The following is a 23,108-nucleotide window of genomic DNA, read 5'->3' on the forward strand; positions in this document are numbered from 1 at the left end:
GTAAATTAATAGAAGAATGAAAAGTATTGGGGAGGTTGACTGGAAGAGGCAATTCAACACAAAGATCGGATCCAGCATTCATGGGGGATTTATGGAAAGTCTGTTTCATTTGGATGGTGTTTTCTCTAACGCTTCTTATATTTTTCTGACTTTTTTCAAGCTCACTATTGCAACTCAATGTCATACTTACAATTCTCTACTGTATTTCTTGATTCTATAATGCAGTCCTTTAGGGAGGTGAAATCAGCACCCCAAGCAGGTTTTTGAAGCTCAGAGAGATGACTAGTTACAGTGTATACACCATGCCCTTAACACAAAGAATCATTGTTTAATAAACCAGAAAAATCTCAACAATGTGGTTGAAACAAAGTAGGTTTTTGTGCAAGTCTAACTGACACATGCTTTCTTTGATATGGTTTTCCACATCAGAATAGGGTTAGTTGATTCAGGCAGTTTTATTATGATTATTTTATTCCTTCTTGCTTGGTCCTAAACTCATTTTAAGGATGTTTATAGTAAAAATGGTTTTCAAACCATATCCCAAAATGTGTCAATATGGACATATTCTTTTAACTTGACAAAACTTAGCACTTAAACAGCTCTTCATTTTAGCCCTTATTTCCTACAATTTGTTATTTTTTGAAAAAGTTATCTTTTTACACTACAGATGAGACCTGAGATTTCATAGATGTTAGCAGTGGCCTCATGGATCTTATGCAAGATACAGCATATTTCTGGAAGGCAAAACATGACACATAAAATGTGTTAGTAATAAGATTTGGTGGATAGAAAGGGTTCCAAAGGTGAATTCCTGATTCCACATCTGAACTGTAAGACATTATCAAAGTCATTTTGGGGGCAGTGGTTTGTCCTGTGGCCTCATTTCTCTGACATATGTGTTAGCAGATAGAGGGACTCCTAAATTAAGAAGCCCACCAAAGTGTGGGTCCTTGCCTGCCAGTGGGAAAGAATTCACAGCAGAGGGAGAGGAACAAAGTGAACAGCTGCTTTATAGCTCAGGAGGGGAAAAGGAAGGAAAGGGCTTCAGCAGGGAAAGGAAGTGCTCCAGCAGGGAGCCGTCAGCCAAGATGGCTGGTAGAGATAGCTCCGGCCGAGTTGGGCCACATGGACTTTTATGACATAGTTCTGCCATGGTGTCCTCCCTCCGGGTGTGATGGAGCCAATTAGTCCTTGTACCGGCGTTTCAGTCCTCATATGGACTCTCCCAGTTGTTGCCATGGCAATCATCAACTGTCATGGCGCTGATGGGTGTGTCATTTAACATGCTAATCATTATAATGAGAGTATAATGAGGCTCAAGGTCCACTGGAAGTCAAATCCTCCACCATCTTGGGCTCCATTGGTTCTAACCAGCTCTTGTTTCTTACTGCAGCTGCCTCTTGAGACTTAGATAAGAATAATTGATTTCTATTTGAGGGAGGAGCTGGGGTATGATGCTGGGGGCTTTGGTAACAAAAAGGAAAATTGCTGTTAATCAGAATGCCTGCAATCTAGTGGACCCAGCATCCTCCCCTGCCATCCCCCAATACCTGCAGGCTTGTCCTAATCAACTGCTTGAGCCTACTCTTCTATGACTCAGGCAGGCCTGGGAGGTGTCAGCTTTTCTATAAACAAGAGACGGGGTTTGGAGAGGCAGTGACCCACAGGATCCTGCTTGGTATCAGATGTAAGAAGAGTTACTGAATTTTCAGTTTGTTTAGCTTTTTACTTATTGTTAGGACAGAGGGTGACTTCTAAGCTCTTTATATGGTGAACTGCAGTCTTTCTTTTAAGACTCCCTGCGTATAACTTGAATTAGCCTCTAACCTACTGACAAGTTGTCCTTGCTGCGCACCTGCCCCTTTTACCATTCTCTGGGAAGTGTAGTTATTATCCAACTGATGATATTTGTACCCGTTCACTATGCCTTCAACACCACTGCATTACTACAGCCACAGAATTTCAATAGCATACAATATTAAGCCCTTAGATAGACCATACATCTAATGGGTTTCTGGGTGTCAGTTGATCTAGTGGGGGTTTATATGAGCCTGATTGATTTCAGATAGGCTTACTGATGCATCTGGAGGTCAGCTGAAGTTAACTGACCTGGGGTAGGCTCAGCTGGGGCAGTTGGGCTCTTTTCCACAAGCCTATAGGCTTCCTGTAGGAACTGGCATGCTGGCTAAGGTATCTCATGTTCACAGGGAGGCTCAAGAGAGAAAGCCTAAAAGCGCAGGTGCTTTTCAAGACTTTAGTCACTCATGCCCCTTAACATTTCACTTTTCAAAGAAGCCACAGAACTGAAATTACAGCCAAAAGGTGGAGACACATGCTCCATCTCTTTATTAGAAGAAACTGCAAAATGACGGGTCAAAAGGCGTTGATGCTCAAGAATAGGTAAGTATTTGAAGCCCTTATTACACCTGTCTTCATCCAAATCCAGTCTATGTCCCAGACCTCAGAACATTGCAGTGACTCTGCCTCCTCAGCGTATTTGCAATTGTTGGGTAGAAACATACTAAATGTTGAATTGAATTTCTCTTAATTTTCATTTGTATTCACTATAAAGTACTTATTCTTTAGATGAAAGACTTAAAGCCCCATTATTCTTCCACATGGTTTTATTTGTTAGATGCTTTTGGTAAAAAGAATGAACAAATAAAAAGGCCATCCAAAAAAACACTGAACTTCAGAACTGATTCTGATCAGACCATGTAAAAAAAAAGAGAAAGTCTCATCCCGAAGATAAAATCTAAGCAATTTGACATAATGGCAAAAAATAATTCATGCTATTTAGGTGATGAAAAGAAGAAAGTGTTTTAAGGGGTGGTTACAGTGGAAATATGAAAGTTTTACCAATGGAATAAAAATTGCAGTCTGTTCTTGACAAAACATGTTATTTTACACAAATAATCATTCACCCCAAAGTTTTAAAGAGTAAAACAAAACAAAGCAAAACAAAAGTTCATTTATGAATCCCAAGTATACTATCTTAATCTAAGGGCATGTAGTTTTATTTCTTTAGGCCTCTATGTTCTTAACTGTATAAAGAGAAGTTGGGAAATCTGAGACTAAAATGTCTTCCTTTGCTAACATATCCCTACTCTATTATATTATCAAATTGACACTGTTTATTCCAGAGTCAGCCATTTTTGCCAGAAAAGCATTCAATGAGGAGGTTTTTTGTTTGCCTGTTTTTTTTCAGGATTATCTAATTATCTAAAGATGGCTTTTGGCAAAATTGTGAAGTAAGTCAGGAACCTGTTTTGGCTTCTTATAAACTTGAAAAGATCAATGAAATACTAACAGTCATTTAGACACTTGTAACATTTATCAGTTTAATTTATTCAGCCAAAGTTTCTCAAATGCCTATTTGGTGCTAAGCACTGTGACAGGTGCAGGAGATAAAATGGTAAATAAACCAGATATGATTCCTCATTCACACACTGATATTAGACGTGGAAATTGGATTAACCCCTTTGGAAAATTGTCTGCCATGTCTACTGCAATTGAACACATGCATATCCTGTGACCCAAGAAATACACTACTATGTATACACACTGCAAAGATATGCACATATATTTACCAAAGATATATACTTTTTGTGAACATACATTTATAGCAACATTATTTGGAATAGTTCCAACTAGAAACTACTCAAATGCATATCAGCCATGGGATGGATAAATTGTGGCATCTTCATACAGGTAATGCCAGAAAGCAATAAGGATGATTTATAATTACACACAATGATATGAATCCCATATATGTTATGCTGGACAAAAGAAGCTAGAAACAAAATAGTACATACTGTATAGTATAATTTTATTTGTATTAAGGCTAAGAACAGGCAAAAGAAATCTTGGTTTTTATAAGTCAGGAAAATATTTACCTTTGGAATATAACAACTTAGAACCAGGAGTCTTCTGGGGGGGCTGCTAGTCTTTTGCTTCTTAATTTGGATATTTGTTATACAGTTGTGTTTGATCTGTGAAAATTTGCTGGCCTCTCCACTAAGAACATGTGTACTTTGCTGCATGAGTATTATAATTTGATAAAAAAAAATTCTCTCTCTCCCTAAGGAAAATGACCAGGGGAATTTTACAGGTTAGAGTGGGAGACAAATAAGCAAACAAGAAGGTAGATAAATGGCAAAAGGTGTAATGAAGGAAGTAAAGAGAGTGTAGCAATTACTAGCCAAGTGTTCTCAATGGGGAAGGCACACTGGGAAAAAAGGATTCCTTGTTTGACGATCGCAGTCAACATCTGAAGAACAGTTGGCTATTCAGAAGTGCCATTTGCCTTCCGGTATTGTGGGTACTTGCCATAAAGAAGGTGCCCTGTTTCTAGTGGAGGATGTTGTAGACTGGTCAGTTGATAATTTTTATTTTTTGGTAAGTCATGATTATGCACTTCTCCTTGAATGATTCTTGCTTTAAGAACTATAATTATTCTGCCAAACGTGCCTATGGTAGTATTCTCCCATTCTGCTAGCATCTGTTCACTTTTATAATTCCACTACCCCAAAGGAGGTACTATCAGAATTTGAGGAATTATAACGGGATCGGTGACATTAAGAACACCTGAGAAACTGATATTTTGGCTTTGTTATGAACAGATGTAATTTAGACTTATTAATTAATTAATTTTTTGTTTTAGCTGAGATCCAGATACTGCATGAATCTTTTTTTCAGTCTTCAAAGGCATTTTTTCCCTTGGTTATATTTTTAGGCATCTCAGAAATTTATTGGATGTATTTAATAATGAGACTAGAACTGACATGTAAAAAAAGAACCCCACTGTATTACAGTAAATGAATATCTATAGATCAAACTCTAAATTAAATTCTACTTGAGCCCAATTTAGTTACCATCCACAGGCAGTTGAATTATGCCAATCTGTCTATGAAATATCCTAGGCATCCTAGGATATAAACATGAGTCAATAACTAAGCTTTCATCATCACTTTTTTCCTGTAATTAATTTGGCAGCAGAAAAATCCATTTTTATAATTCTAACAATTTTAAAAAGCACAAAATGTGTTTAAAATATGCTGTTAATGTGTAACAGGCTAAACAACTTCTAAGAAATGTAATCCTGCCTGATTAGAAAAAGATTCATCTCCACTTACTCTGTGCTACCATATTTCTTGGCTTGGTTATGAGACCCCTACATGTTGCTAGCTGTCAGGTTACATCATCTGCATGAGAATCAACCATCTTGACAATTGAACTCTAGTCTGGTAAGGAGACACCAATTTGAAGTCCTCTTTTTAAAAAGCTACTTTAAAAAGTCAACTTTTTTTTTTTTTGTCATGATTTCTGATTTTTGTCTTTGTGGCAATGTAAAGATTGATTCTGATCTATATAAGTAATTTTGCCAGATCTGTATTAGGACATAGGGCATACATACATTTTTGAGATTGCTAGTCATGGTCTTGGAATTGTGTCCAAAGTGGGGATCCAGCTTAGGACTTTGGTATCTTTTATGCTGACCTTTGTTATGACAGAGCACAAATAGTGGTATAAACAGGAATAACCAGAGTTCTAAAAAACAAACACTCAAAAAGTATAATTTTATCCTCATTTTCAAAAAGTAATCATGTTATTCAAAAGGTGAGAAATAACAGTTTTCTACTACTTTTTCCAGCATTTCAAATGTTCATATGATTTTCTTTTTTTTTCCTTTTTCAGTTTTATTAGGTAGAATTATTACAGTTTGACTGCACATACACATTACATTGCATGTAAATACATATATACAGTATACTGCACTTTTTTAGCTTACATATATGTAATGATTATTGTTTCTAAGAACAGATTAGAGCTTTAGCTTTTTAAACTTACATAGTTGTTAAAGGAATAAAGCCAACTACAAAATGAGAATCAACAGAACGCAGTAATTCAGTCATAAAGGACAGTCAAATGTGCTTACAGATATTCAAGAAATCTATCACCTTAGTTATAAATAATAAGTAGTTCATTTGTGTTCTTCTTCTTCTTATTTTTTAGATTCCTCATATAAATGATGTCATATGGCATTTTTCTTTCTCTTTCCAGCCCACTTCTAAAAAGTCAACTCTCAACTCTCCAGGATTTAATTACCTATTTTTTTTTTAATGTAGGACTTTGCCTCTTATCCCCTACTCCTTGCCTTTTTGGCCAATTTATTCCTCATTAATTGACCCACTAGGAGGTGGGCAGGGTGAGAAAAGAGAAAGGAACTTAATTGGTCAATTGAGCAATTGGATACGACTCTGAGCCCTCAATATTCTTATTCTGTAAACCTTGTAGAGATAATATTCAACTGTTTAGAAAGGTGCTATATAGGAGAGTGAGAAAAATTGCATCTAAATTTCGATTCTTAGGGAAATCACACTTAAACAGCACGGAAAATAGGATTATTTTCTAATCTTCATATTCATGATTTCGTTTCTGAAAGAAATATAATGATATCTTAAATAGTTAAATTTAAAAATTCATTCTGTAACCTCTTTAGTTTGTGTGTACAATAATTCCTTGGGTTATATATTTGGGGGGAAAAAGGTATAATTAACCCAAAGAAAGACATGGATGTATTTATGAGAATGGATGTATTTATGTTTAAACGTAGTGGTTATTTTTTCTTTTCCTCAAACATGAAATTATGTTCCTCAGAAAAACATAGGAGCTATTTAGGACTGGGTTTTAATCAAAAGGATGCCCATTATTTATATACATTTAAAACAAATATGCATTCACATAAACACAGGAGAGAAACTACAAAGTAATTTGACTATGTGGGGAGCTTAAAACACTGGAAAAGAATTCAGCACAAACTCTAGTTTTTTCAACCTTTTCTGTAAAGATGGAAATTGGGGGAAACTTTAACTGAATTAAATCAAATCAACTTTTGGGTAAACACCTCAAAATTTTAATTGCGTATACATATTCTTCATTTCTGTCAGCTGTTTAATTCATTCATCCAACAAGTACTTGTGAAGCACCCGGGATATACCAGGCATTGTCCTGGCACTGGAGGGGCTGTGCAGATGCAAAGTCCTTATTTGTGGAGCTTCCATTATGGGACAGAGTGACTGAGGAGCTCCTTTGTGGAACAAACTCCAAGGATCATCAATAGAGAACAGAGCACAAAGATTGCCTTGCTGATTAACTGCCAAGCTTCCAGCATTTCTGTGGGTGGCAGGTTGATTGCCTAGACAGGTATAAATCAAATATTCTCTCCAGTACATGCTTTGCCTTTTTACTGATAAAAAGTGCTTGGGGGGGACACAAGTTAGTACTGGTTGGAACCCCTCAAACACTACCACTTTTTTGCTCAAAAGCATGGGCAGGTTGGAAAACAAAAGGTCACCATTCCTGAAAAAGCTTTTTTTTTTTTTAAATAAGGAATTCATTATGAGTAAAGCATTCTGTTTGGCACAGAGGGGAATGCAACAAAAGCTTAAGGCAGGGAGGAACTTTTCCTTCCAGTCAAGTGCAATTTAGCAGGAGCAGAACCACAAGAAATAATCACCAGTGTTAGCACAGAATTTTCTTTAGAGTTCATGACAAACTTTCATATGTATACATCACATAAATTTTATTCTGCAAACAACCCTGTGAGGTAGGGTGGGAAAAAGGTACTGTTGTGCCTAATTTATAGAGAAAAAAACTGAGCTCAGCAAAAATGAATGACTTTTTCAAAAATTGCAGAGCCAAGGATAGAGCAAGACTTAACTTGATTCTTCTCATTTATTATCATGTATGTTTTCCACCACCTCTTACTCTTTTCCATAAAATGCTAATGAGATATATATATATATATAACAACGTCTATTCATTCATTTATTCATATATTTATTGAGCATATTCTATTTGCCAGCCACCATAAAAAAGTCTTGGGAGGTCAAAAATGAAGTATTGTCTGCTCTCAAAGTGTTCACACACATTTGAATAGCACTTTATCTCATAAAACTCTTCTCGCAAAAGTGGTATAATCATTCCTACATCCAATACAATATGTCATTATTAGTTCTATTTTGCACACAGAGGAATTTAATAACTCACCTAGGATCATAAAGATAGTAGGGGCCCAGGAGGATTCGGCCATTACTTAAGTGCTAAAATATGTACGTTAACAATAGAACATTAGCTCTCAACTTTGCTGGACACAAATCTCTATCACTGAAAAAAAAATTTTGAGCATGAACTAGCAATATACATTTAAAAATGCTTAAATAGTATACATACATACTAATGTAACACATTACAAAATTCACAAAAGGTTAAATTTTGAAAAACATGAAATAAAATACAAATACAAAGAGAAGCTTTAATATTTACTTTCTGTATCCTAATGGATTGTCTTGCATACTCTTGAGGGTGCACATACCTTTCTTTGGAGATCACTGTGATAGTAGACAATGAATACTAAACAAGTATTAAAAGGGAAACAGTCAATGTAGGGAGGTACATTGGAGGTGGGGCTTGCCTTGGGTTCTCAGTGTCTGTCAAGCTATGGGTAAATAATCAGCACTCTAAAAAACCCTCATATTCAGACTCCAGTCATGAATGTTTCTGTCACACTAGAGAGTGTTTCATACGCACTTCTATCAGTTTGTTTCTGTGTTGCACTTTTCAGCTTTTTAAAAAAATTTTATTTATTTTTATTTTTTAACATTTTTTAATTGAGTTATAGTGATTTTACAATGTTGTGCACTTTTCAGCTTTTTGAAAACCTGACAATCAAAAAGTTTGAATGATAATGATTACAAGCAGGAAAATTTTGAACAAACGTCTGCCCCACGATCACAAAAAGGAGAAATACTTAAATTTTATTTCATTTACATAACCATCACTTGAAACTCAATTAAATGGGGAGCCTTTGAAACTCAGTGACATTTTATTTCAATTCCCAACTAACTATTAATATAATTTGTGCTGTTGCAATAACTGTACCACTTTATGAAAACACTTAGTTTCCATTCATGAAGAGATCACTTTCCCTCCCACAATAAACTCCTTAGCTGAGTTCCATTTTAATTACTTTAAAAATAATTTGTACAAACTCCTCCACAGAAAAACATTTTTCTCTTTAGATTTATGTATTCAATTTTTTAGATGTTCACTCAATGATAGTTTTCACGAGGGAAAAATAAGCAAATTATAATTCATCCTTTCTTTGAAGGACCAAAACATGTAATTTAGGCATATACAATCCTTTTTTTTTTTTTTTAAATTCCAAATCTAACACACACACAAAAATCTCCATGGTCTTCTAAAATTAGTTAATAACAAGCAATGGCTTAATAAATGAAAGTTTTCGTCTGTATTACTGCATTACCAAACTTCAGGAAGCAAAGTTTACAGTGTATATTCTGAGCATGGTGTCTCCTGAAATTTTGCAACATTGTGGCCTTGGTTTCTGAGTATTAAGCAGGACAAGTTATTGGGGAAATGAAAATATGGTTTTTGTAAGAGGTAATAATGTCTCTGTGTTATACCAAGGATCTTTGAAAAACCAATTGCACATATTTAAAACTTTAAAAAAACTTTCCAAAGTTCAATAACAAAGACCATTAAAAATTGGGTTACCATGCAATGTAGGGGGAATATTTTATCACCAACAAGGGGCTCAATTTCAGTTTATTTATTTATATTGCACTTCTATTCAAGAAGAACTGTGGTGGTCAGAAAATTTTTGAAATGAAAATTTTGAAATAATAGAAAATGTTGAAGTTGGGTAATAAAATGAGAATGGAGCAATATTTGGAGAAAAACATTTAATTTGTATTATAGGATGAGGATAAAAGAACCATCATTCAAAGATAAGAAGAAATTTTAATTTTTAAGGCATATTATGATTTCTTGACTCAGTTCATCTCAACTTCATCCAGGAAAGTTTGCTGTAGGAAATATTGCTCACTGTTCAGTGAAGAATAGTTTATTATAGTACTTTGTCAAAGTGGGTATTAAAGAGCTGAACCTCACTCTGAAGAGTACTGAAAATGAGGCGGAAAACAAATTGGAAACTCTGTCTTCTCCTTCGGAGGCTGGTTTATACAGACCCGACATCACAGCCTGCCACATCCTTTGGCAAATCACTCATTTCAGGTTCCACATCAGCAAAAAGGGATCAATGATAACCTTTGTTTCACAAAAGCAGTTGTGAGACTCCAAAGAATTATTGATATATATACATGCACACGATACTGTGCCTGACATGCAATACATGTAATTAGCAATAATCATTTAACAAGTCTATATTACCACAGAGTAAAAGTGAACCTATTCCTTGATTCAGCGCTCAGCCCCATTACACAGTCCTCTGTTCACCCTGATTGATTACAAGTTGTTAAACTGGGCCAGGTTTCTACCTTTGTGTGTGACCTGGTATAGTGAGTGGCTAGCAACGTGGGCGCTCATCAGAATAAACTTCCAAGCTCTCACCTCAGATTCTAATACAGTGTTTGCATCTGTAAAAACCCCACGGGTGATTTTGATGTGTAGCTCAGCTGAGAACTACTAGTCCGGGTTACGTGCCCAGAAGGACCTGAGCCTGCTTTTTACCTGCCAAATCTCTAGCATATCAGGACAAAGCTGGTTTTGCCTTAGTTGCTGTTATTAGCATGTGGGCTCTCTTTGTTCCTCTCCTTGTTTCCACTTGCAGTGGAATCAAGCTGGCATATTGTAAGCAGTGGCGAAATTCAGAGCCTCCCTTTCTTCTTCTGCCTGATTTTCCCCACCTTTCAGTAGTTTCTTCTACTGTTTTCTGACCTGACATCCTTACTTACGCTCTTCAGAGAATTTGGAACTGGAGAGAAGGTTCCCACAAGGTAGGACTCAATTCAGCTCCAGTCCCAAGATATGAAGAAGCAATTTACAGTTCAAATGTGGTGTGCATGATTTCAAGGCTCCAGCTCTATGAGTCCATCTTGGATCCTCTTCCAGCTCCGGGTGAACTACCCCGGTCAACCTCAAATGAAAGAGACATGAGCTGTCTTCATTCCACCCTGCCCCAATTCCTGATCTGCAGAATTGTGAGCAATAAAATGGTGCTATTTTAAGACGTTAAATATTGGAATGGTTTGTTATATAGCAATAGATAACTGAGAAAAGTTGTAAAACAACACACTTGTTCTCCAGACCTTAATCTGATTTAGCAATTACATAGCTTGCTTATCTTTGACCATCCCTTTAAAAACAAAGAATAGTAAGTGGATTGTTTTTAAGGTTAGAGTCTCACTGGCTTCATGTAAAGTGACTTATTGCTATTATTTCCAGGCCTTGGGAATTTTCAGGGTTAGAATATCATGTTTTTAAGTCATGATTCTGATATTTACTAAAATGGTAATGTTTGAAACAACTGTTACTAGTTTTTATTTCCCAGGATAAATGAGATAGTTGTATTTTGATCGCTATGAAAGCCAGGTTCAGTAGGGGCAGGTAGGTCTTAGTGTTATAACTTGAACAGTCCCAGACCTTAGCAGAAGCAGCCTGTGGGGATGGGAAGTAATTCAAGGCTAGGTTATAGAACATTCCAGGAGACTCTGGCATCAGAATTCACAAGACTAACATTTAAAACCAGTTAAGTGGTGAAATCTGCTATTATGTGAGTAATCCTTTCGGAGACGTTATCTAGCCATTTAATCAGAAATCAGCCCTCTGGTGACTCAAGCCTAGCCAGTCAAACTGGGGTTCTGTTCAACTTTGTGGCAAAGAGATGTGGAATTCCAGGCAGGAGCCAATCATAAAGACCTGGGTCAATGGGAGTACAGGAAGAAGGTTGCCATGAGGTGGGTGCGCCCCATGAGCGGTAAGGCAGTTCTTCTAGGCAATGAGACAAACTTAAGACACAGCCCTCTCACAGGATGGCTGCCTGTCCTGGTCAGGAGTGGCAGGATTGAGTCCATAGGTGAAAGCCACAGATGAACTTCTGGTTCTATCAGCAGAGCTGATAGGAGATGCCCAATTCAGGAGATAGTAGGGAGAAAGGAAAAAGGACCAGAAGGCAAGAGGCCAGGAGGGCCAAAGACAAACATAATGAAATGTGAACTTTTCCCCAAGACCAGTTTTGTTTAGTTTTGTGCATATTTTTGCTGTTGTGCTATAGCAGCTAATAAGCGTAGATTTTTATGAAGGTAAGAGAAAATAATTGCTAAGGAAAGATTTGACAAGAGGGAAAGTTTTTTCTTTTCCTTTCTAATCTTTTGCCAAGGTCTCGAGTTCTTTTAAGGAGTAACGATAGGAGAAGTAGAAGAAATAGGAGGCTGGGGTAAGGAGAGTAAGTGCAACTTAAAATCAAAACAGATATTTTCCTTTTGGGAATAGTTTTAAGCATTCTAAGTTTTCTGAAGACTAAGTGTAAATTGGTCTTCAGGCATTTAAGTTTATATTCATTGGCACACTGAACGTTCATTTATTCATTCATTCTTTCACTTATGTCTTAAGCCAGTTAGTGGTAGCCATGGTCGCAAATGGAAGCACTTAATTTCTATTTAACTTATTTCTATTCCCATACAGCATAAACAACACAGTGACCTCATTTCTTCCTCTTTGCAATCTGCCACATTTTACTTCTCCATTGTCTTCCCTTCACCAGTAAGGGCTTCCTGTCCAAACCAGTTTACTGTTCTCCCAGCTAGATCTTACAGACCTGTCCAAACTACTCTGTGTATTCTTTTTTTCTTTTTTTCCCTCCACTAGCCCAGTAAGTGCCCCATGCTACGCAGCGAAACACTTTTTTCCCTAAACAAAAATGAGAAGCTTGTTTATATTTTCACATCCTTTGGGTATCACTGAAGAGCTATCATCAGTGTCTGTCTCTCTCCCTTCATCCGGGTTGCCACTGCTTCTCTGTACCCCTGCTCACCATAGTCCCTTTTGATCTGTTTAAGATCACAACTTGGTACCCTCTTGGGTAAGGCATCATAAGGCAATGGTGTCCCACATTCAGCCTCAATTGGACAGCTTGCATCCGATGTTTACTCTATGCTTGGCAGTGGGTGGTGGTGGTGGTTGTGGTCATACTGCCACATTCGAATGTCCATATTCTTCTTATTTCTTAGTAAATAGGTATGACTTTGAATTCTCTGGGAGCATTTTCTTCTTAAAGCCTTTTTCTTCTTCTTCTTTAAATCTGGTTTTAGTAATGAGTGGCTGTTAAAATGAATAGGAATGGCTGCTGCTAATACCTTTCCCTGCAGAAATGGCAAATCTTCCTTTTCTAGCAGTGGCTTTTCATGGATGATTCTCTATGTTCTTCTCTTTCACAGATTATGAAAACTGGCTACTACCAAGTCTAGACTAGTCATTTGTTTCCTAAACAAACCTATCAAAGATATCATCTCTCCCACATTTCTTATGCATAGAGGTCATTCCCCTCTTCTAGTTTCTGGAAGTATGTGTCATCCTTCGATTGAATTGCACCCTTGAGTTCCATGCTCAGAGCACAGTTCTGGGCAACAATTTTAATTCTCCTTAAGCTGTGGTCAAGGACATGGCCTCGATGGCGCTCAGGGGGTGTTTTTAAATGACAGATCTGTGGAAATAACAGGGGAATAATTTGGTTCTCCAGTTCTCTACCATCTTTTGGTTTTTTTTTTCCTTCTTCCTGGCACATAAACATTTTCCCCTTGTGTTTTCCTCCTTATAAATTAACAAGGAAATAAAGCAGACATTTTAATGGATTTCTTGTACAATTTTTATATGGCATGTTTAATATATTGCATGCATTCTCCTTCATGTCTTGACATTAAATGCACTGAATATAAAGTGAATTGGTGTGTAATTCTTTTTTAATTCAGTGTTTATTTAAGTCTGGTCCACATCTAAGGAAGCCTATTGAAAATGCAGATTTCTGGGTCTACTCCAGACCTATTGAATCAAAATTTGTGTTAGTTGATGCCAGTTTATATAATATATAATATGTAAAAGATTATATTATATAAACTATATAAAAACCACTATATATGCTAACAATGGTCCCCAAATAATTCTCATGAAAAGTTAAACTTTGGTAGCATTAATGATGGCAAATTTATCATTCAGTCCTAAGGCTAAATATTCACAGTTGTTTCCTCTTTAAGCTATGTAGGAAAAACAAGATGGTCAGTTGGAGACAGTTGATAATTAACTTTGTAAGCAATATTGAGAAAATGAAAGATAATAATCTTGTTGCCATGTGTTTAGTTTGAATTATCCACAGGAAGACCCCAACTCAGAGCATCACTTTTCTTATGGATAAAAATGAGTTAGAGGTCAGAGGTTAATAGACTGTCTCATTTACATAAGATACACAACGGCAAAACAGGAATTAGAATTCATAGGCTGACAGAAATGCTGGGACTGGCCCCAGGTAGAACCATAATTTATTTTGTTTGGCTCTGATTTCAACAGAGTTAAAGGGTAAACCATTAAGCTGTTCATTAGCATTTGAGAGTAACACCTCAACTAACCTCTAGAAATGCTATTAAATCAGTAAGTGTGGCTTAGGAGGAGGGGAGTGACCGGCAGTGCTAATTCTACTTGAATTAACATGAGAAAAATGAACCGAATTTGATCAACGATTCCCCAGAAATAATAAAATCCCCAGGGTACACTGACGAATAGAAACAAACCAAAAAAAAAAAAAAAGGAGTTTTAGGCATTTCAAATGTAAAGATGAAAGCTATTTCCATTTAATGGGTACTTCTACATGCATTAAAAAGTAAAGACAAGCCAAAGCGAAGTTGTTGTGCTTTGAACATCCCCAGTACAATAGAATGAATTTTGTTATTCACAAGATAATTAAAGGATTTAGTAAAAAAATCAGAGCGCATTGAGGGACTAGTTATGGGATACAAATAAAGCAGAATGAATAGTATTTATCTTCTTTATTCACATCAGTATATTTCAAACTATGTACAACATCATTTGGAGTTGATGGTCAACATGTACGTTTGAAGCTCTTCCTAAGCATGAGTGTATTCGTTTCCTATTATCACTGTAACAAATGACCACAAATTTCTTGGTTTAAAACAGTCCAAGGTTATTAGTGTTCTGGATGTCAGAAGGAACAAAATGGGTTGGCAGGCCTATGTTCTTCCAGAATCTCTGGGAGAAAAATCTGCTTCCTCACTTTTTCCAGCTTCTAGACATGTCTCAAATTTCCTGGGACATGTATCACTCTGTATCACTCTGACCCCCTTTTCCATCTTCATACTTCTTCCTCTAGTTCCCACCTCCCTCCTATAAGGACCCTCATGTTTACATTGGGCCCACCTGGATAATCCAGAACACTCTCCCCATTGCAAGAACATTACATAGCTGCGACGTCCTTTTATAATGTCCGATAAAATACAAGTTTCAGGGATTAGGACATGGACATCTTTGGGAGGCCATTATTTTATCTATCACTGAAGCCCAGACAAAAAACCACTCCAAGAACTTCTCCACTCTGCATGCTCTGCATTTTAATGAAGTTGAAATTTATTTTTCTAAACTCTTCAACTGATATCTTAGAGTGGTTATTACTAATGTGTCACAGGGGTCTCACTTTCCAGGTTCCTCGGTATCCCAGTGGGACTGGTTCCAGGAACCCCGCAGACACCAAAATCTGCGGATGCCCAAGTCCCTTATATAAAATGGTGGAGTCCAATCGGCTCTCTGTAGCCACAGGTTTGGCCACAGGTTTGGCATCTGCAGATTGAAGCAACCATGGGATTTGATCAGTTGGTTGAATCTGTAGATGTATAACCCTTGGGTACAGAGGGTTGACTATTTATTCAAAGGCTTGTTACAGAGAAGATATTCTCATAATGTGGCTGCTATAACTTGGTATTGAGGGAAACAAAACTTTTTCCTTCTTCTCTTCTAGGTTCTTTGGCTGGTCTAATAATTAAATTGCCCTAACACAAATTTAAAGGAGAAACAAAAATTTAATTTTGTATGTATGGAATCTCCAAAGATATCTGGCTCTAAGAAGTAACCAAAGCAGCTTTATACCTGTTAGACAGAGAAATAATACATTGGTGAAGAATAGACAAAGGAGTCTGGGATTGGGCTAGCTAATTAGTGAAGAAGTAACAAGGTTTGTTTATTCAGTCTTCCCTGCCTTAAATTCCCCATCTTTAATGATAAGGATGTCTTTCTATTAGTACAGGGAGGGTATCTTTCATATGGAGGATTTATTTCTTGCTTTTAGGGGACAACTGAGGGTCATAATAGCCTTCCTGCACCTGCTGTTTCTTAAGTACTTTAATTTAAAATAGTCAATATGCCAAAGTGGCATCTTTTGGGTTAACATATTTTGTTCCCCTTCAGTATAAAATAACATGGAAACTACATCTTTTTCCCAAAGTATGCATAGTAAGGAGCTAATTATATCATAGAAAGAGACACAGAAAAATAATTTGCTTCTCTTATTGTGACAGACAGTCTGTCGTTTTTATAAAATACAGGTCTGTTCAACATTAACATACAGTATATAAGATCTATGGATTCACAGTGAACAGAGAAAAGTTAATACACTTTCTCTAAGAACAAAATTAAGATGCTAGCTAAATTTTAAAAGTTTAATTATTTAATGATTACATAGAAATTAATATAATAGAAATTAATTATTATACATTAATAGAAGTTAATACTGTTATTTTTGCTCAAGACTAAGAAAATAAATAGCTTTAACTCCATCATTAGATTAAAAAGGGAGGTTTAAAAGTCAGTATTAATAGAAATAGTTATTTGATTTGCTTTTTTGCCTCTGAGACCCGTTTGCTCATTTGTCCACCCAATTAGTCGACATATATTAACTGAATGCATAGTATAGGCGAGGCACAGGTATAGTGGTGGTGCCACAAAGTCAAGGGTATTATGATTCCTACTTTTCAGCTGAGTCAGTAATCTGACAAACTTCAAATGGAACAGAGCTAAAAGTTAATTATAATAAAAGTAACAAAGGTGAAACTGATAGTGTATTTAATAATAAGGTTAAATCAAAAGAAGGTAAGGGCAGAAAATTTAAATCTTAATTTTGTATACTTTAAACTGGGAAAATGGCTAAAAACACTGAATTGGAATATTATAACCTGATAATATTTTCAGTGCTTATAAGATCTCTTTTTTAATGACTCATTAACTATTGATGAGTGAACTGATAAATTAACAAATATTTAATTACATATACTTCAATTGTCATTCATTTATTCAATCAGTAGCTTATTCAATAAATATTTATTAAGCTTTTGTTATATTCCAGGAGTTGGAGACACAACCCAAACCAAAAAAGTAAGGACCCTGCTCTTAAGGAGTTTACATTCCAGGGACCTAATACAATCTGCTGTGACATTCTAAATACCTCACTAGATTTTCATTGTAAGCATTACCAGCAAGGATAGTACTAAATAAGGTCATGAAGTGCTTCAGGTCTGGAATTCTTCAACTCTGACTGTACTTTGGTGCAAGGGCCATTAGGTGTGCGACCTTACACAAGTTACTTAAACATTTTAACCTTGTTTCTGCCTCTGTAAATGCGAAACAGTAATAGTTGGTTTTTCTTGGAGATTAACTGAGATATTGTGTATCGATTGCTCAGCAATCATTAGCATTATTGCTTTGGCTCCCTGGTTCCAAAAATACGTGCCTGCTAATTCGAATAACCTGAGGATCCTGAAAAACATTTCAAAGCTCAGGCCACGCACCAGACCAATGAAACCCCAGTCTCCGAGGGTAGAGTATAGGCGTCAGCGCTTTTTAAGCTCCACAGGTGGTTCCAATTTGCAGACAAATTTGGGAACCGTGGCAATTCGGCTTACTGATATTTCATAATAATTTGCCCAGCCACCTGTCTTTATCCGAGGTCGATCCAGGAAGTCTCACGAGTTTAATGAAAGTCAGATAATCGAGGTCTACATCTCTCCATCCCATCCCGTGACGTGCATCCAAATCTCTCTGAAATCTCTTCAAGGGGAGAGGGATGGGAGGGAGTTCTGACCTCTACTAACTGCGTACAGCTGTTAGGTTTAACGAGACCCTTAGGTATAAAGGGAGGGCGGGCACTTCCACCTGCGGTGGCAGCTAGGCCTGCAAAAGGAGAAGCCCGGAGCCCAGGAACTCAGGCCTGCCGGGGGCGCTGGGCTCTGGGCAGAGGCCGGAGACACGCCGAGAGGGAAGCCCGGCAGCCGGTTCGTCCCCTGAGGAGCGGCAAGCGCCCGGCGGGCGCGGCTCCGGTGGGCGCCGTCTGCGCGCTCTGCGCCCCTGCCCTCGCCCGCCCTTCGCCCCGAGATCCCGGCCGAGGGCCCAGGCAGACGCGGGGCTCTGTGGCCCGCGGCGAGCGGGGCCCGCCGCCATGGAGTCGGGGACGCCTGGCGGCTCCGGGCCGGCGGAGCCTGGGCCTCGCCTACGCGGCTTGGGCGGCGCGCTCCAGGCGGCCTGGGCCTCCTTGCTGAGCGGGGCCCAGGCCCAGGCCCAGGCCGAAGGCGGGTGCTGCGCGCCGGCTGTGGCGGCCGTGTTGCCGGCGGGCGGGAGCGGCGAGAGGATGGGCGTCCCCACCCCGAAGCAGTTCTGCCCCATCCTGGAGAGGCCGCTCATCAGCTACACCCTGCAGGCGCTGGAGAGGTAATGCGGCGCCAGGCGCGCCCCGCGGCCCCCGGCCCGCCGCTCCCCGCCCCCCGTCCTCCCGCCCAGGGCGGCCCGCGCCACCTGCTCCTGCGGCTGCTCGCGCGGGCGCCTGCTCTCGGCCGCCTGCGGGGCCGGACTGCAGCCGCTCGGTCACTCGGGCTCGGGCTCCCCGCCCGCCGGCGCTTCACAGGAGGGGAGCTCCGCTGAGCCCTGTACAGCCCACGCCGCCGGCCTGTGGAGCCGCCCTGACGGGCGCCTGGGTTGGGGCCGAGGGACGCTTAGTGCTAACGTGGCCCCAGCGGGCCGATGAGCAGCTCCTCCAGGAGCCTCCTGTCCCTGCCTGCCTGCCTTTTATTCTGTGTCTCTCATTTTTTCTCACTCACTCCCTCACGCTCATTCTTCACTCTTGGTTTCTGCGCATGTGTGGGTCATGCATTTTGCTTGAGACTTTAGTTTATGGGCCTTTAGTCATTTTTTCAGTTATTAATAAATAGTAACTGAGTACCTCATATGATTCAGACTGTGTCGGTTACTAGGTATTCAAGGTGGACCAAGGAACAGCATTTAGTCTAAACCTTTCAAAGATGGAAAGGGATTTACGGGAACTGCATTCTGAAATCGAGGCCAATACTTAATCTCGTTAGAAAAGAGGCTAGCTGGGGAATGGAGGGAGAGAAAACGGGATAAGGAGGGCTAGGGGAGCAGTAGTGAGGAGCCCAGGAAGTGAAAAGGAAGGGCATGCTGTTTTGTCTTGTTTTCATGTAAAGTGGTGGAGCGTGGGGTGAGGCTGGAGGGGTGCGGATCCAGGGGGATTACCGAGGTCCACGTAAGTGTCGCTACGGTCTTGAAACTTCTCGAAGCCAGTGTAGAGCTGTGGTAGTACGTTGAGTCTTGGATTGAAGTGAACCGTCAGCATTACGAGGCTTCAGTGAAGACGAGGCTAATGAGGTTCTAGTCTTCTAGTCAGAAGACAGTAGCGTGTTATCCACAAAGGTCCTCCTTCCACTCATCATGCTTTCACACACCCCAGAAGCCAAAGGGCCCAGATGATTCACATGTGGTTATTTTACTTTCTGAATATTGTCATTTGGAAAATGGAAGCGTCAAGTGCCATGGTCACCCTTGATTCTTAACAGGCTGGTTACGCCTGAAACTCAAACATTGAAGCAATTCCGGGTGTTTTTACTTGTGTGGTCTTCCATTTCTCTGAGTGTGTGTGTATGTTTGTGTGTTGAAAGTCCTTGAAACCATTGTTTCTTGCTCCTACAATACTCAGTGCCACAGACATTGTGACAACACAGCTCATTTCTGCAGGTAATACTATGGGACACAGTGGATCTTGGCCAGCAGTATCTTTGTCTAAGTGATTAGATGTAAAGAAGTATAGTCGTTTTTACGTTTAATTTTCCTTCCTAGGGAGAAAAAACTTATGTATTTTTTTTTTTTTTTTTTTGCCTCTTCTGAGGCAGCAGGAGATCAGTGGATATTAAAAAAAATCTCACTTTTAAAGTAAAAGAATGTTCTGGAAAGGCCTTGTTCATGGAAAAGATAGAATACTTCCTATTTTTATTTAACTGACCAGCAGTACTAAAGTTCTAATAGCAATAGTAAGTAGTCAAAAACTCTATCTGGAAGTACTTCACGAATTATTCTTTGTTACTATTACAGTCCCTGAACTTGTGCAATATGATTATTTTGGAGTGAGTCTGAGGAAAGCCTTGGAAACCTTGCATTGCAGGGGTATATGTATGGGTGCTTTTTAGCTATTTGCCAAATGAAAGCATTCTCTTTCGGTAAAGGATGGGCTTCGTGGACTGCTGATGGTTGTCCTAGCACATGGTGCTAAAAGGCCTAGCTCATTTCATCCCAAAAGACACATCATGCAGGTTCTTGTCGTTTGGAACTTGGAACCAAAGTAACAGAAACTAATCAGGGCTTAGAGGGAAGGAGGTCACCCCTGAAGTGTGGCCCAAAATTGGGATAGGAAAATGTAAGGAAACCATGACCAATTTGGCTTTTAGTTAAACAATGCCTTTTAAACGTTTATTTCTGCTCTTTGATTTAAGCTACCCAAAGCAAGTACAAGTGTATATCCTCCCAAGGGAAACAAAAAAGCAAAATGAGGTGAAGCAGATAAGAGACAGCAAAACTCTGGAAGAAAGAGATAGCGGAGTGGTAGCCAGTCAGGTTTAACAGGCCCAAGAAAGCAGAAATACACGTCCTCAGGTAGAATAGCTGTGAAAAAAGCAAGTTGACTCAAGTCATAGAACCTTGGAAAGGTTCAGGAATTGAGTACAAGATTCCTCTGAAGGTAGGGTAGACAGAGGGGAGCTGTGCACAGTTCCAAAGACAACTGGTTGAAACCTAAAAAAAAGAGTTAGACTCCCAGAGCACTGTCAGAACGCTGGAGGCTTCTCCTCTGGCTCAGAACCAGCCCAGACAGTGGCCCAGTGGAGTGTCCCAGGACAATACAGAAATGAAGAGCGCGATGCCACTTTGGAATGAGAGCCTTAGCTCCTAAGATAAACTCAAGGAAGTATTTTCTTTTTGAAACATGCTACGTATTAAAGCACCTGTCTTTCCATAATTCAGAAGTTGGAAGGGACATTGAAAGTCTGTCTTCTGAGTTGCCTGGGACTTCACATTGCTTTTTTTGGTTGAAATTAGAAAAATACATATTTTTCAGCTATGTTCCACTTGTGTGCTTCTGAAATTTCTTATGCTAATTATCAGATTAAATGAAATTCAAAAGAATCTCTGAACCTTCACAAATCTGAGACATGTTGGTGAAAGGCTTTAACTGGACAAATGGAGGCATAAAGTCTATGAAAATTGTGGGTATATGTTAGTTAGTCTTATGTGTAGAATATGTTTACATGTTGAAATTCCAACACATTGAGTTCATGTAACTTGATCTGTGCATTATAGGCATTATACTAAAAGGGTCAAGCATGAATAATTTATGGATTGTACTACCAACTAAGGTCTTTCAGAAGTTGATTAAAAACCTTGGTAGAAGTTTGAAAGTTTCATTTTGGCCTTTTTGAGAGAATTAAAATATAAATTGAACCACAGATTGTTAACTTGAAGAGAACTTTGATTTTTCTCATTTTGCTAACAAAACTGAGATCAAGGGTATTAATCCCTTACATAACTGTTTATGACCTGAGTTTCTAAAAGGAAATGTTGCACTAAGAAATCATGGGTGAATGGTATTATTGTCAGGGGCATAAAAGTGGCAGTGAAGTTATAAAAATCCACTTACAATTGATCAACTCGTATATAGATGTTACTGTACAGGTCTGAAGTAGAAAGTGAAAATTCTTGCTAGCAATCAAATCTCTGGTTTCAACTATCCAAGGAAAGAAAGTCTTATTAAGGAGAGTTGGTTAACCTGGAATAGTTAAATAGACTGAAATCACAGCTATGAGGAAAGCAAATGAGAAGGGCTAACACTGGCCATGCTTATGCAGATTAGTGGTGGTGGGCTGGGTGGGAATTCCTGACAATAGAGTTGAACAAGGTCTGGCACAGCCCTTTCCATAGCTCATGAGGCTTCTCAGTTCTTGAGGACTCTGCTTAAGATGTTCCTTGATAAGTTTCCACGCTCATCAGAAACCATTATTGTAAATTGGCTTCCCATATAAATCTTCTGTAGGAAAAAAATGTGCTGTTGCAGTCATAAAAAGCATTAATGTACACATCATGGTACATTAATATGTTGGCTTTCAAATTCATGTTTCAGTCCTTTTGTTGGGTTAATGTGAGTTAGTCTCCTTGACTTCAGATGAAAGAAAAAAATCCATTTTGTCAATTTGTATGTTCGTTATGGAAAACCTGGATTGTTATGATTGAAATTGGGTTGCTTTCTTACCATTTGGAAAATCCATGAAAGTCCATTTTAGTAACTATTTAAGATTCCATGGTGTCTTTCAACCTAATAACTTCTGGCTTATTGGTATTCTGAATGTTTTCATCCTCTTTAATTTTTCTTGTATACTATAAAGATTGTTTCCTGTATCTCTGAAAACACTGCAAGTTCTGTTTGAACAAGAGAATAGAAATCATAAAGTTTAATCCAAATGAGCAGCATTGATTGCTCGAATTAAACTGAAAGCAGGAATGGAGTAGGGAAGACAGGAATTGGCAGGCTTTAGTACTTGAATTTGGGATTCAGAAAGAGAAAGGGATTTAGGGTGCTTTTGAGTGATTGCTCAAATATATGAATCTGACTTAAAACAATTTTGTCTTCATGCTTCATTAACTAAAGGGTTAAATCTGACTGAAGGTAAGGAAGAGGACTATACTGTAGAAAAAATACAGGATTGTGTTTTGTACGATCAGATGATTGGAGATTTAAGTTCCCATTGGCCTTCCCCTGGGGCTTCTGCAGGACACAAGATAAGACCAGAACTGGGAGCCTGGGCTTGAGCACTGGCAGCCTTCATGGGCTAAAGTAGACTTGACACTGTCAAGGCAATCAGCCAGCCCCTTCATGCCAATTCAGTATTTTTCTTTTAAAATAC

The 23,108-nt window shown here is 38.7% G+C and overlaps 1 protein-coding gene across 11 annotated transcripts in view; it reads left to right on the forward strand.

Annotated features, from left to right (window-relative positions):
• Window positions 1–17,481: 17,481 nt before the first annotated feature.
• Window positions 17,482–23,108, forward strand: part of CRPPA (CDP-L-ribitol pyrophosphorylase A) — a 358,292-nt gene continuing 352,665 nt past the window's right edge. For 8 of the 11 annotated variants that reach the window (XM_074367397.1, XM_074367395.1, XM_074367399.1 and 5 more), the window contains exon 1: window positions 17,498–18,579. In XM_074367397.1, the coding sequence (XP_074223498.1) occupies window positions 18,311–18,579 (269 nt within the window). In that variant the 5' untranslated portion in view covers window positions 17,498–18,310. Of the gene's footprint in view, window positions 18,580–23,108 lie in introns of all 11 variants that reach the window. The other 3 variants (XM_074367403.1, XM_074367402.1, XM_074367401.1) reach the window with 2 other exon arrangements.

This window comes from Camelus bactrianus, chromosome 7, assembly GCF_048773025.1.
Source record: "Camelus bactrianus isolate YW-2024 breed Bactrian camel chromosome 7, ASM4877302v1, whole genome shotgun sequence".
NCBI lineage: Eukaryota > Metazoa > Chordata > Mammalia > Artiodactyla > Camelidae > Camelus > Camelus bactrianus.